The 12611-nt window shown below is 36.2% G+C and overlaps 1 protein-coding gene across 1 annotated transcript in view; it reads left to right on the top strand.

Moving 5' to 3' along the window:
* Positions 1–12611, top strand: part of LOC148829612 (membrane-associated guanylate kinase, WW and PDZ domain-containing protein 2-like) — a 388779-nt gene that overhangs the window by 252267 nt on the left and 123901 nt on the right. The window contains exon 4 of the mRNA XM_088923166.1: positions 11677–11892. Within this exon, the coding sequence (XP_088779292.1) occupies positions 11677–11892 (216 nt within the window). The remainder of the gene's footprint in view (positions 1–11676; positions 11893–12611) is intronic.

The raw sequence follows: 12611 nt of genomic DNA, 5'->3' as shown, positions 1-12611 counted from the left end.
ATTTTGTTCATTATACTTTTATTTTCTTATCATTTCTACAGCAGGAAATAAAGCTTGCATTATATGACACCAGGTGTCAGATGGGAAGGAGCTCAGGGAACATAAAACAAAGAAGATTCAGCAAATCTCTGTGTGAGATAAAACTTCCGTCTTTGAGTGCTTGTTTTTCACCTTTCGCCAACCTATGAGTTAACAATTAAAGAGTTCCTTTCAGTTATGTTGTGCTTTTCATCCCAACAGATCTCAAACTTTAAATATACGGTAGCATGTCATCTGCTTCATTCAGCATTAACCTGCCTGATGTGGCAGCCATTGTGAGGCAACAGCCCCACACAGCAGATTAGGTTGAGAAGTGCAAAATTGCTTCACCAGTTGAATTAAGAGGGAACTTGAGGTAGGCCAATTTGTATAAGGCCAGATTGGAAATTAACAAAGTGCAATGGGATCTTTAATGACCAAATACTTAGGACCTTAGTTTAACATCTCATCTGAAGAATAGCACCCCTAAAAGCACAATGGCTGCATTCATCATACCAGGGTTCTGGGTTGTAAATTCTGATCCAGAGGAAAGAGTGCCATTTACTAGTCCATCAATAACACTTCAGGAGTAACCTGGTTTCCTATAGTATAGAGGTTTCCCTTCCCAGTATTGACCAGGCTTGGCTTCTGAAAAGTCAGCACTTGTATTACTCTGATTTTGTAGAGACCTAGGCACATAGAGGTAAATGTCTGATGGTAATTATTGAGTCTAGAAGACCTAATAATTTGGTACTGTTGTAGCTAAATCTAAATGTATTATAGATTTTGCTGTGATTGATAAACATTTCACCATTGACAAACTGACTAAGGAGAGGAATGCCAAAATTAAATTCAGATTTCTACTTAAAGACGTAAGCAATAGCCATTTATGATTCTAAAGGTTGTCTTAAAATATATATTATCATCAAACCAAATCAGAGTAAAAAAAATACCTCTCGAGATTTCATGTCTAACACTGGCAGTGAATGATGAGTGAATTGTGGTGCCAGTAAATGTATTATACAATCTATAATTTAATTTTTATTCTGTGTAAAATTAAATAATTCATCTAAGATGCAATATTTAGTAAAAACTATTTAGTATTGTCTCCAGTATAAATTGACTATGAAAACTAAATTAACAGAAAATTCCTTATTCAGTGTTATCATTGCTTTAATTTATGCTGTATATTTACACATACAGTATTAGCTAAAAACACATTAGATGGACCAAAATATTTTTAAATATGAAGTTGTACATCTGTTCTTTTTGTGAAGACTACAAAACATCAAAATAAATACAAAACCCCTTTACAGTATGTGTATAGAGTACATAGACAAGTGCAGGAAACATTAATACATGTATTATTTAAATAAAAAAAATTGCATTCTTAATACTACTATAAATAGTAACAACAGAAACATATGAAATTGTCAGAATATTGTGGCTTCTACGTGAACATTCAAAACTACAGCAGATGTTTTATGTCCTGCCCTACGTAGGTTAAAGGCGAAATGCACGTTGTATTTGAAAACAATACTCTGTACATTTCAAAAATTTGTTTTCCAATTTTTTCCAGTTTCCTTTATTTTTCTAAATTCCTTGCTAACACTGGCAGTATGGTGAGATATTTTGAACACTACTGTAATTAACTGCTCTTTTGGTAGGGAAGGAAGAAAGCCCTTATCCTTTGATATTATTAATATGTTTCTGATCCTGATCTGCATGTGAGGCTTTGGTTCAGTTTGTTAATAAATGCTAGCTTCATATCATCTTCCCACCTACATTTTGAATGTCAACTAATATTCAACTAACATTAGTCATTTGATCAGTGTGTAGTGTTTCATAGCCGTTCAGGGAAGCCAAATATGTAACGTTGTGGCTCTCTGAAGGCACCAGTTCTGTAGGGTTTGGGCATTTACTGTGACAATTATCAATTGTAGCAGTAAATCACAAAGTTGATTCTTTTGATGGCTTTAGAATCCAACCATGCGACATAACTCAAACAACGCACACACGCAGGTACTAATACACGAGGATACATTTATTAATACATAGAATATGCATATAAACCTAACAGATCTTATCGAGAGGGTTATCAGAATACAAAAGGTATATATTCAATCAGTTACGAAGTGTTACACATCAAGAGGACATACGTTCAGTATATCATTCATTAAGACCGTTTCGTAAATGAACTTGGTTACAACTTCTACATTAGATACTCAAAACAAGTACATAACTCTTAGGAATTAAATTGATATCAACTGGTTGGGATAACAATTGAATTCTCGAGCTGTAATGCATTGAAGTTGAATACTCATCCAATTTCTGGGGATTCAGATCTCCTGCGGGCACAAAGAAACAGTTGCAGGCTGTTGCTGTCCAATCCGCGCTCTCTGGCTCGGTGCCAGGTTGTGCTGTGCGGCTTGCGACGGTGCGCTGCTGATGCTCACTGACCGGCTAGTTAGTGTTGGCTTTAACTAGCAAAGTTTGCGCACAGGAGAAAAGATGACTGTGGGTCCCAGCAAGTCAGGAAGAGGACTGGTTCGTTCCTGATGAAGAGCTAGTTCTGAATAGTGATTCAGCTGTCCACAGTTCTGACCTGTTCATGAGGCCTGCTGCTGGTTACTCTCTGGCAACCTCCACTCTAGACTCTTAGAACAAAGGAAAGTTCTGGCACTCGGACACACTGGCCGTTCCGTGGTTGTCCAGGCTGAGTCTCGGGATGGTCAGGAGGCGCGCTGCGAGAATGTCCTGCCCTTGGGAGCCTTCTGCTCCTGGGCCGTCCTGCCCTGGAATTCTCCTTTGAATTCCCTTTAGAACAGTCCACAGAATCCTCTCCAGAATCTTACTGAATCTCCCGAATCTGAATCTCCAGGCCTGTGTTGCCTGTTTTTACCTGGAGGAACTTCAGCTTGTTGATTGGCTGAAAGTTCCATGGGCATCAGAGTCCCACGTGGGTTACTCAGCCCTACCAGTCCCTGATTGGTTGATCAAGGTGAGATATGAGTCACTTAGTCCTGACACTTAGTAATGCAGTCCAGATGTCCATCCGGCACTCCCTAGACTGATAGGCGCCAGTGGATGACCATTGATCATGATGGCCAGACTTAGCTAAGTGCATCCCCCTTTGGGAGCTGTCCTAGGAAACCTTAAATCACCCTGCACTAATGGTCTCTCTGTGGCTGCACCACAGAGATGAACAGAGAAATGGGGCCTCATTTGGGAAGCTCAGAAACACTTAATTCTGCCTTATTATTAAGCCTCGCCGCTACAAGTGTTTCCATCTGTTTAACTTCTTCTAACATCTTTAATTTTTATTTTTTGATGTTTGTTAGCAAGCAATTGAATCAAGTGTCAGTAAAATTAAAAAAAAATGTCTGGAGGATCTACAGTACCTATATCCTCTGATATTTTCTCACCAAAATCTAATATCGAATGTGTTAAATTAGAAATGATAAGAAACTGTGAATATAATTCAACAAAAGTTTGTTTTCCATAATTTATCTATTCTTTTTCAGGACCATAATCAATTAAAAATGAATATGAATCCCTTACTTCTAAAGAGAACATGAATTATGAATCACATAGAACACAACCGAGGTTTCACTACGTGTTAGATGATGTAGCTTAGAAAGCTTCATAGTCTATTATTAGAACATAAGAATATTAAAAAGGTTGTAAATGAGAAAGGAGCATTCAGCCCATCTATACCATTTGATAATTAGTCTAAAAATCGTATCCAGCTATTTCTTGAAAAAAGTCAGGGTAGCCACTTCAACAGCATGATTGGGTAGCTTATCATTAGATACTCACCATGTCAGAAAAAAAAAACATTTTAAAGAAGAAGAGGACAATAGGTTTCAAGCACAGTTAAGAAGAATATTAGAAAGTGTCGTGCTCAGGCCAAAAGCGACTTGCAGCCCATGGTTGCTCCAGGAAACTTCTATATGGCTTGGCACCTCAGTACCTGTCTGAACTATTATCGCCCTACTCCCCACCTCGCAACCTTCGCTCTTCTAATTCTGCTCTCCTAACTGTCCCCCAAGCCTGTCTACCTTGCATGGGTGACAGGGCCTTCTCCTGTTATACACCCTAGCTCTGGAACTCTCTGCCCAAGGATATTAAAGAGTCACCTTCTCTAAACTCCTTCAAATCCAGACTCAAAACCCTCTTCTTCAGAAAAGCCTTTACTTAACTGGTTCCATTCTTCACCCCTCTGCTCTTCTTAGTACCACCATCCACGGTCTCCTCTATATATTGTAATTGTTGTATTCTTCTTATTTATTGTTGTCATCCTGTAAAGCACTTTGAGAAGCCACCTTTAAAGGTGCTATATAAAATAAAGTTTATTATTATTATTATTATTATTATTATTATTATTATTATTACATCCTCGTTATCAGTTGCATCCGAACGTGCTGTTTGTCAATTTTCCACTCACTTTATCAGTTTGTTACTATGCTTAAGAGTCTTGGTTGTTGGCTTTTAATTGAAGAACAAAAAATCTCAATTTGTGTTTCATATTAATTTTATGGGATAGAATAAATCTTTCAGAATTTGCACATATTAAAGTGAAATCTTCCGAATTTTCACTGAAAGACCTATATACTGTACTTGTAGGTTTTGCAGTGGAAAGTGAAGGTACTGTATATGTACTGTACCTGGTTTGTTTTTTTCTGAGATAGTGAAACAACTAAAGAGGTGCTGGAGGCATAATGGTTAGTAAAAACACCACTAAGGTTCAACAGAATAATTAACTATATCATTTTACTTCCATAACTTTTGCCCAGCCTTGCTCCGAATGCAAACCAGAAGTACTCCTTTGGGGAACTGGATTCTGTAATTTTGTTGTACAATACACAGTATTAACAGGTTTAACTGAATGGTGTCTCTTAACCATACTGTAAACCTGTTTTCCCATCTGCCAAACACTTTCTGCTGCAAGGAACCCTTTATAATAACTGTATTCCTTCGTGGCCATGTGCAAAGCTGATAAAAAATTAACATGTACTGTACCTGTACATTCAGTGCAGCTTGGCTAATGGAGAGAGGTAATCAAAACCTAAGACCAGGAACAGTGGCAACCTGAGAGTATTTTTTTAGTTCTGTCTGATTATGTTGAAATCAAAAATGAAAAGAATAAAAGTAAGCTTTGTGTAGGGAGTAGGAGCTTCTTATCACTCATGTCTGGATTGCCAGTGGTATAGCTGCACATATTGGAGAGATAGTGATTAATTGTAATTTGTTGCTCTTGACCCATTTTGATGTTCTTTGAGTGGTTGTATTACATCTTTTCTATTCCTCGAGTTTGTGTGGTAAAGAACCCTAACAAAGAAATTCAGAGAAACTGTGAGAAGTGTAAACTACATTGCTAAACAAATTAAAAATACAAGTAATTGAACTCTATACAGTACTATATGTTCTTATTTATTATATGTACAGTATTAAATAAACCTTTATGCAGCATTATACCATACATAAATGTTTAAAAGTATTATGCTTTGTGTAGCTTTCATCATACATCTCCCACTGCTTAGTCTATGTCATGCACGGTTGCTCACACTCACAAAAAATACATCTTTCTCACACGCAAGCTCTCTCTCTCTCATTCATTGTTAATTTTTAAATCCTTAGTTTTTCTAAAGTGTTTCAAGCAAGGTTAGTACATTTAACTGTTCAACTTAATGGGTCATTACAGTAATCATTCTATTTACACAGAAAAGGGAATTCCTGTTTATATACAAATAAATGAATATACACTACTGTAGACTTATGTTTTTCATGTCCTGGTCCCTGTTAATGTTTAAATGTATTGATTCTTATGAAGAAATGTTACATGTAAAGTCCTCCAGGAAATATTTATGTATTCCTGGTCCCCATTAACCCCAATTTCCATTATTTCATAAAATAAATAATTCCACACTTAACTTCATCATTAAAGACATTAAACGGAAACCTTGTGTATTTTCAAAATATTGTGTTGAACAGCATGCATTGTTAAGAGATTAATAGCCCTACATTAAGTAATCAAAAAACAATTTTGTAGTAAATTTGTCTTTTTGATGTTTTTTTTATTTATTTTTCAATCTTAAAACTACATGTTTTTACATCGTCTGTCAGTATACTTCAGTCAGAACCGATCAAGCATAATACAAAACTAATAGCCACTTTATAGCACTAACTGGTAGCATGATCTTGTCAGATCTGAAAATCTTAGCACAGCTCGGACTGGTCATCTTTGGGATGGGCGGCCTTAATGGAAAACCAGTAAGTGCCATTCCTCTAGGCCGCAGCTTCCAAGCCAGTGCCCAGGGAGGTGCCATCCTGGCGAAATGGTAAATCAAGGTCATGACTACATGGTCATTAATGATCCCATGGCATTGTTCGTAAGAGTTGGTATGTTAAATCCGGTGTCTTGACTTAATTTCACTCTGGGTTTGTACAGTCGCTCCACCTTGAATTCAGCAATTTCTCGCTTTTCCATCAGAGCTGCAGTGGACTGGGGCGGATGGTGCATGATGATTGCACTATAGCGTGCTGCTCCTTAGTTGCACTTGAAGTTGATATGTTAAGTCTATATGTTATGTACTACTGGAAAAAAAGATGGGGTAAAATGATGTCTGTACTGTATGCATTTTACCATTTTTAATTATTGTTATCTTAATTCTGCATTTGGATGTGTAGTCTTTTCATGCCATATGATTAAATACTGTCTTCTATATTGTCTAGCATTATGGTTAGTTATGTGTTTTTAAAAAAAGTTTTGTTTATTGATACATGTAGAATGGTAGTATTATTCTACTATGTAGAGTAATAAACAGACCCAGTGACTCTTACAAGATGGCTTCCCATACTATAACAGATAAACCACCATGTTTAACAGCTGGGAACAGGCAGTGTGGGTTGAAAGCTTCGTTTGGTTTTCTCCAAACATAAACCCACCCAGATATACTGTAGGAAAAAGAGTTAAAAGGCAGCTCACCAGACCATGTTACTTTCTTTCACTGCAGAGAAGACCAGGTTTTGTTGCTCATTATACCAGGTTAAGTGTTGCTGCCCATTGGCCTTGGTTATAAGTGATTTCTGAATGGTAGCTTTACCATAAATATCAGCTTTGTGAAGCTCATGACATGGCTTTTGTTGAAACTGGGTCACAGAGGTGTAGATTCACTTCTGTCGCAGTTTATGAGGCTGTTGTTTTGTGACTTTTAGGAACTACATATCCTGTTAAGTGTCTAACAGACATTTCAAAATCTCTATTATTGGTTTAGAAACCTACATATTAAAGTGTTTATTTTAAAGACATTTTATAGTGAATACATATTGGTAATTGGTATTGACATTAATATGAAACACATAAAGAATCCTTTTAAATTGTGATTTAGTTACATCAACATACTGTACATGTCCTTTTTCGATAGGTGTTTCCATAATTTTGTCCACCCTCTGTATGTGTACCCTCTGACTGTGTTGCATGAATTTACATGCATTTGCCTTCTAAAAAATAGTTAGAATTGGAAGTTTTGAATTCAGAAATGAATTTCTTGGGCTTTATCAAACATCTTAAAACTTGCTAAGTCAACTACCTCATAAGTACTGTCGCAGTGCCTGTGCCTTAAGGTAGTGAATAAATCTCTCTCTACCTCTTACCTCCTAGCTACTGGTTTCCAAGGAAATGTGTTACTGGAGTTGCAATTAAGTAGGTGGTTCCACTTGTTGTTCTTTCCAACCTGAAGAAGACTTGCAAAGAGAGGGAGAGATGCATACAGTATACAGAAAAGTTTACATTTTATATTTCATTGTGTTTCTGAACTGAAACTGTTCAGGTAAATAGTTTAAGCAAAAACAGCTAATCATGCATTACAATGGCCATGCATTACACTAGTTCTGTACTAGCTTGCATCCAGAAAGTAAGAAAGTTAGAAGGGAGATGTGAAGGAACATAGTTTTGTAAAAGATTACAAGTGAGAGTTTTTAGCAGGTAGGAATTATGTACTGTGTATATACTGTATGTTCCTCATTGACTCATAAATTATTTTAACTGATTTCTTTACTGCTTCTTGTTCTTCTGTACTTCTATCATTTAAAAAAAAGTCTAAAATACATTTATTGTCAAGCAAAGAGTTTTTATATATAAATGCATTATATAACTACTGCTTTAACACACATTTTCTATGGATCTATTAATGTTTAAAAAGCATTTATTTGTTATTCTGGGGCTTTTTAGCAGGGTTGTCACATTTATCTCACACTGATTAGAATGTTAGTAAGGAAAGTCTAGTAAACCTTACTTTTCTCCTCTGAGCTGTAGCAGTTATTGTATGTGTTTGGTTTATGAAATCAATTTTTGTGTTTTTTTCATCTTGAGATGCCAAATATGCCATATTCATACGGTTATTTAATATTGCTTTACTGTTTGTATGTAGACATTTGTATCCTAGATAATATTATGTATAGTACAGTACCACAGACACTGAGGGATATTTGTTTAATTGAACAAAAAAGATAGTAGGAGATGCAATTGCTTTAATCATTTCTAGTTCTGGAAACTTTTGTGTTGGAATGCCAAAGTGCACCTACTCTCCTTTAATGCCATTTCTCTTACAAATTCAAAATCCACACTGTCATTAAAAGATACCTGAAGTTTAAAATCCTGCTAAAGCAAAAATTAGGGAGCTTAAGAGAGACTCATCCCAGCAGCTAAGAAGTCACTGATTTCTGCCAGTGCCAAATTATTAGCTAACTGTGACCAGCACTTCCCAAGCTTTGGAATAATACTGGATGCTGCTGGCATTTGAGTGCCAAACTCTTGCAAGCTCTTAGTGATCTTAGTGAGAGACTTTCTATAAAAGACACTGTGGAGCTTGCAGCATGTCAAATGGCAAAGTGATCTGACAGGTGGAAATGCTGAAGGAATGTGTATACACGACTTTATTCTCCCTCTGTAGTTCAGGAGTTGCAATTGAAAACTATGTTTATGATTTCTGATTAGCTTTTGGCAATTCAAAATTGGAAGTTTATAGTACAAGATAAAAAAACTGGCCACATTTTCAAAAAAGAAATCTAATAATGGTCAGTGAAGGTGGACATCGTCTGGGTTCTCTAATGAACTGCAGGAAGCAAGGAAGCTGTTCTGAACTGACAACGTAGAGGGCTGTAAATGAAAGTGAATGTACATGTAAGTGGACATAAAAGAAAATAAACTCTGGTATTCTGAGACCAGCTACTGGTTAAAATGGAAAAAAACATGGTCGTATGATTTTGACCACAAAGTACTTGTGTGTGCCATATTTCCCAAAAGCAAACATAAGGTAAAAGTGTTGAAATGTGCAGTCATTACAAGAATAATTCCTTCATTGTTTTTGACACTTTACAATATGCCGGGGCTTCAGTTTATCGCACACTGAACTTGACATCCGCATAGGTACAGTACAGTAACGTTACTCTTTGCCAATAGGTCACTAGGCAGCTAGATAAGGAAGAGAAGAGACATCCTACAGTGTTTCAGTCTTCATCCTTACTGAAATATTTATCCCATAGTATGTGACTGTATCACATATCCAATCCAATTTGAATTTGAGATGAAAAAATGGATATGCGGGAGAAGTATAGAATGTCACCTTCTACTTCTGGGTATTTCTTATAGAGTACTTATGTGAAAAGACAAATTCCTAATGCAAGAAATTGTATATGGCTAATAAAGTAATCTTATATTATCTTATCTTATCTATACTTTACTTATACAGTACATTATGTTGTACCATTTTAGAATAATAGCACTTGTTGTGTTTAATACCCCCATTTCAGATGAGCATATGTATTAGGACAGTTGGGTGTCAGATGTTTCTCATTGGTCAGGTGTTTCATATTGCATTGATTCTGCACACATAAAAGAGCTGTGAATGTGTAGTGCTGGATTTATCCTTTGCTCTTCCCTTTGATGTCTGCCTTTGGAATCAGTAGGCCTGAACTAACTTGAATACTACAGAACTGTCTGAAAGAAAAGACAGCAATTTGGATGTTGAAAGAAAAGAAAAATTCAGTCAGATTCATAGCACAGAAACATGGCATAACTAAGTCCACAATTTGGAATATCTTAAAAAAGAAAGAAACCACTGGCATCCTTAACAATCAGAAAAGATCAAGGAGACCGAGGAAAACAGCTGCTGTTGATGATAGAAAAATTATCAGAGCTGTGGAGAAAAACTCTAAAACAACTGTTACAGAACACATACTTGTAGTAGCTTTTATAATTTCTGCCACAGAATACTTTGACGGCAGAATTATAAAGGCTACACCACAAGATGCAAACCTCTCACCTGCACCACAAAAGAAAGACCAGATTAAAATTTGCTAAAAAGTAGTGAAATGAGTCAGTAGAGTTCTGGAACAAAGTGTTATAAACAGATGAATCAAAGATACAGTAAACCTCTAACAAAGTGATGGCAAGATAAAAGAATGGAGAAAGTAATGAACTGCAGGTGGTCCTTTATTGATGATGAAATGACTAAAGAAGTGTACAGAAATATTTTATCTGCCTCTGAACAGTAGAAGAAAATGCCTCCAAACTCATTGTCTGGTACTTTATCATGCAGCAGGACAATGACCCAAAATACACTCCCAAGGCAACCAAGGAGTTCATCGGGGCAAAAAAGTGAAAAGTCTTAGACTGGCAAAGACCATCTCTGGTTTGAAATTTAATCAAGCATGCATTTCCCTTGCTGAAACAGAGACTAAAGTCAGAACCCCCCCTCCCAAAACAGCAACAGAAAATAGCAGCAGCAAAGGCTTTGAAGGCTTGGAAAGAACAAAACAAGAGTTCAGTGATATCAATGTACTGTATAGCAGTGCATACAGAGGATTTGCAACCAAATATTAAGTTCTTTACTGCACATAAAATGTGCTGATGAAACAGAAAAATTGGTATTATTTTAAAATGTTAAAGTAAAGCACATAAGCACAGAAATACCCAGAAATAAAAGGTGACATTCTGTATTTTTGCCTCATATTAATCTTTTAATTTCAATCTTAATTGCTTGAGTATAGAGCAAAGTCCCAATACATATGGATGACACTGTATATCCTAAATACTTTTGGAGTCCTGTGTTTTTCATACAGTGTTTACAGGGTGATAGAGTACATCCATGTTTGCATCAGTCCGTTTTAAAATATCATGTTTTGTGCTAATCAGACTTACTGATCATGCTGCATAGCCTCCATCATCCAAAACTATTGAGTTCCTGGCTTCTGCGATATGCAAAAGCCCCACTAGAGGTTTTCCATTATCTAATTACATTTGCAGTGTACAGAAAATTAATGTCTCTCCAGTTCCAAGGTGCTTTATACCCTTGTTAATACTTTCAGTAATATCTGCTCCCTATGAGTTCTTCAATGACTTCAGACTTACTTTATATTAAATATTTGACAATAAGAGAGATTATCCAGGATGGAGATTTTTAGAAAAAACAGCTTTCAAATAAATCTAGGTGTGTTGTCTTCCCTGGTGGCAATGTGAGCCTGAAAGTACATTTCTTGGGGAGGGAGACTCATGTAAAGTTAAGAAGAAATGTTTTTAAACACAACCCCTGTATGAGTTAGTTTGGTATAAAGTAATGAGGTTTTAAATTTCTTTTTCTAATGTATCTTTCACAGATAACTATTACGGCACACCCAAACCACCAGCTGAACCAACCCCCTTGCTGCTAAATGTAACAGACCAGATCTTACCAGGCGCCAGACCTAGTGCCGAGGGGAAACGGAAGCGAAACAAGTCAGTTAGCAACATGGAGAAGGCCGGCATCGATCCTCCAGAGGAAGAGGAAGAGGAGAGACCCGTTGTCAATGGCAATGGTGTAGCAATAACTCCAGGTCAGAGCTCTGGAACCTAATTCTACAATTCCTGATTCAGAATTTAAGAAAAGTTACCTGAGGTGCTCCGAGACTCTGAGTCAAAAGAAGTATCTTCTGCCGACATTAATGCAGATATTCTTATTGTGAATAATGCATAAGTAAAAAACGAACTGCATTTTTGTCCTCCTTGGAAAAACACTTTATTTAAGTGTTGAATTAGTAAAATGAAATGTATGACAAAGTCATTAATTTTCACATCAATCTGATCTTTTTAGCTGCAATATGGAACAAAAGAACTTCTTTTATTTTCCAAATAATATTTTTCCTGGCTCAATTAAAAAAAACACCCACACTAGATTGACCACATGGGCTCCTCTCTTTTGTAGTCTTTCTTATGCAATGAAATCCATGTTTCATTTCCTTTTGTGTATTGTCTTACTTCCACATAGGTGATTTGTTATTGAATGAGTGAGCTGATTTGAGAGATGTACAGTAGTTCCTTCAGAATATAACCCTCCTCCCAGAATCCATCTCCCTCAAACTTAATTAAACAGGGAGAAATAACTATTCATTTGCATACATTCAGGTCATGAATTCCACATTAGCTTCCTATTTCAATAGTAAATTTTATTAAAATGTTTTAGTTCCAGATACATGCGTTGTTTAATCTTTATTGAAATGTTTTTTTCAAAATATTTACTTTAATTAGAGTGAAATTAAGAGCTTTTTTATTTAAT

This window comes from Atractosteus spatula, chromosome 8, assembly GCF_055471065.1.
Source record: "Atractosteus spatula isolate fAtrSpa1 chromosome 8, fAtrSpa1.hap1, whole genome shotgun sequence".
Classification (NCBI taxonomy): Eukaryota; Metazoa; Chordata; class Actinopteri; order Semionotiformes; family Lepisosteidae; genus Atractosteus; species Atractosteus spatula.
This window is presented reverse-complemented; position numbering and strand designations above follow the sequence as displayed.